Genomic DNA, 3,112 nt, shown 5'->3' on the forward strand with positions numbered 1-3,112 from the left:
GACGAAGAACATGTCTCACGTCCCGACGAGTCCGCGCAAGCGCGCCACGTCGCAGGACTTTACGCCCGACCACGTACCGCTTGACCGCGTGCCGACCCCGACCATTATCCCGGACGAGTTCGACGACGTCGTGTCGCCTACCTGGCCCGAGCAATCCGCCGCGACGTCGACCGCTCCAAGCGAGACGGACCCACGCGACACTCACGCCCAAGATGATCAAGATGCCCAAGGCGATCAAGATTATCAAGATGCTCAAGACGTTCAAGACGATCAAGGAACCGTACCGAGCTCCACGCAGCCTGCGCCCATGTACGACGCAGCTACCATCCAAGACATTATCGAGAAGGAAATCGCCGAGCGTACACGAAGACTCCTCGACGAACACGCGCGAGCCACGACACAGCTCAATGAAGCGCACCGCGAGCACGTCCGCCAACTGCACGTCGTATTGCTCGAACGTGACAACCTGCGTCAAGAACTCGACTCTTCAACTCGCACTGTGATGGCCATCAACGACAAGCTCAATGACCTCGATGCTCGACTGACCTCGTCCGAGACGTCACGCCAACACACCAACGCCGAGCTTAACGCCGCGCGTCATGCCTTGCATGCGTCTGAGCAACAACGCGACGTTGCGTTGGGCTACGCAAACAACTCCAAGACGGCACGCGACGAGCTCGCGCAGACACTCGCCGACACTCGACGTACCTTGAAAGAGGCCAACGCAGCTCGTGACGCGGCAGTCGCCATGGCGTCCTCGTCCGATCAAGACCGTGACACCGCGCATGCTTCTGCGACTCGCCAACTCCAGAACCAACTTGCCGCGAGCCAAAACGCCTACGCTCAAGTGGTTGCTGAGCGTGACGCAGCTCGATGCGACGTCGTCGCGGCACACCTCGCGCGTGATGCGGCCGTCCAAGCCGCTCACACCGCAGTGGCCGACCTCGAGTTAGCACGCGCCGAGCACTCCGACGTGGTTGCAAACCTCGAACAAGAATTCACCAACCTCTCGCTGGAACTCACCAAGACGCACGCCGCACTTCGTGGCGCTCACGTCTACTGTGCGCCCGCTCCGGCGCCGCCTCCGACCAGTCCGTTTGAACGCGACTTTGGCCACACCTACGCTCAGCCCGCAGACGCGCCCGTCTATCACCCTACGCCTCCCGGCGGCGGTGGTCTTCCTGGCGGCGGCGGCTTTCCTGGTGGCGGCGGTCCTCCAGGCGGCGGTGCTCCCGGTGGCGGCGGACCTCCCGGCCCTCCACACACGCCTCGCGGCGGTGGTACGCCTGGCGGTGGTATGCCTGGCGGCGGTGGTCCTCCCGGTGTCCCGCCCGGCGGCGGTGGTCCTCCCGGTGGCGGTGGCCCTCCTGGTGGCGGTGGCCCTCCAGGTGGTGCTGGTGGCGGCGGCATGCCTCAGCGCCCTTACGCCCCGACGTACTCCAACCCGCCGAACCTGCGGACTTTCAAGGTCGACAAGTTCACGGGCGAGCCCGCGTACCCGGGTTGCAGCGCAAACTTTCCCGAGCATCTCCAACTGCTTGAAGAAGCTATTCAGCGTGACGTGGCCTTCTACAACTCGCACTGGACGGACGAGCACCGACGCCACGTACTTCTGGGGTCTCTCGGCACTGCACCCAAGTCCTTCTACAACAGCCACGTGGAGCAGTGGAAGGCTGCCAAGCCTGACTTCGGCCTCCACGACCTCGTTACCCGGCTCACCGAACGCTATGCGTCGAAGCTCACGCACGACCAAGCTATGGAGTACATGCGGCAGCCCAAGAAGTACAACATGACGTGGGACGAGTTGGTTCGTTTCCTCCGTCACTTGCAGCGAGAAGTCAACGCACCGAACAGCCTCGTCCTCGACATGTTCGTCAAGTACGCCTGTCCCGAGCTCACGCTCACTCTCACGACGCTTATCAACCCCAACCGTCGTGAAGACGCCGAGATGTTGGACGTCGTGGTTACCAAGTTGTCCCAACTCACTGGCTCTGGCTACCAGTACGGTCGTCCTCGCTCGGCCACAACCCAGCCTACTCGCGACTCGCCCTACACCCCGCGCGCTCGCGCCAACGTCGCATCTGCGCCGGCGGCCGGTCGCGACGGACGTGGTTCCCACACTACCAACGGTCGTGGCGCCGAACACAGCGGTCGCACTGGACAAGGTCAAGATCAAGATCCAGGTCAAGGTCAACGCCCCGGTCACGCCCGTTCCGGCTCGCCAGGCCCGCCGCGCGCGCTTTATCAGTGCCCCGTCTGCCCCGACGAGTACCATTTCCCCAGTGACTGCCCTCGTTTCTTGGCACTGCGCCCTCCAAACGGTCGTGCCAACAACAGCGCCGGTCAAGTCGCGCCGGATACCGAGCCGACGACTGCTCGCGGCCGCCGCGCTCGCAACCGCGACCGCCGAGAATCGACTGCCCGTGCCCAACTAGCCGAGGCCGATCTCGACGACCAAATTGCTGAAGAACTCGCGTTTGCCGGCTCCGTCAACGGTCTCTCGAGCGCTGCTGCTTGCGCCGGTTTGTCCTCCGGTACTTTTCTTTTGGACTCTGGCTGCACGCATCATCTCGTCAACGACGCGTCGATGATTCACAACCCGACACCGTCGACACTGCGCGTCCAAGTCGCCAACAAGGACTACGTACACGCAACCGTTACTGGATCGATGCGCCTTAAATTCGCCGACACGGGTGCGGAACTCGTACTCAACGACGTCCACTGCGTACCCGACGTGCCCATGCACCTCATCTCCACGTCACTGCTGGACGACGAAGGCGTTTCTCAACTTTCGCACGGTGGCACGCTGCTGATCATGACAGGTCACCAGCCGCTGACCACATGCAAGAAGATCGGCTCACTCTGGCCGCTCAACTGCACGGCCCTCGAGCTCATGCCTAGCATCACGCTCCCACGGCCGGCACCCATGCTTCGGTCGGACAAGGGGGGGGCATCCACCTCCAAGGCGTTCAAGTCCTACCTCGCCGACAAGGGCATCGAACACCACAAGACGGTGAACCACGGCAGCCAGCTGCGCCGCATCCTGCGCTACCTCAAGGCGACGCGCACGTACGGTCTACACCTCGCGCCGCACCAGTCGGCCGGTCCGCTC

General features: G+C 63.3%; 1 protein-coding gene across 1 annotated transcript; it reads left to right on the forward strand.

Moving 5' to 3' along the window:
- Positions 1-10: 10 nt before the first annotated feature.
- Positions 11-2,435, forward strand: SDRG_17363 (hypothetical protein; the record flags this gene model as incomplete). The annotated part of the gene is made up of 2 exons (XM_008623605.1): positions 11-1,950; positions 2,003-2,435. 2 exons carry the CDS (start codon positions 11-13, stop codon positions 2,433-2,435), a joined length of 2,373 nt encoding a protein of 790 aa, XP_008621827.1.
- Between the last annotated feature and the right edge of the window lie 677 nt (positions 2,436-3,112).

This window comes from Saprolegnia diclina (assembly GCF_000281045.1).
Source record: "Saprolegnia diclina VS20 unplaced genomic scaffold supercont1.296, whole genome shotgun sequence".
Lineage (NCBI taxonomy): Eukaryota > Oomycota > Saprolegniomycetes > Saprolegniales > Saprolegniaceae > Saprolegnia > Saprolegnia diclina.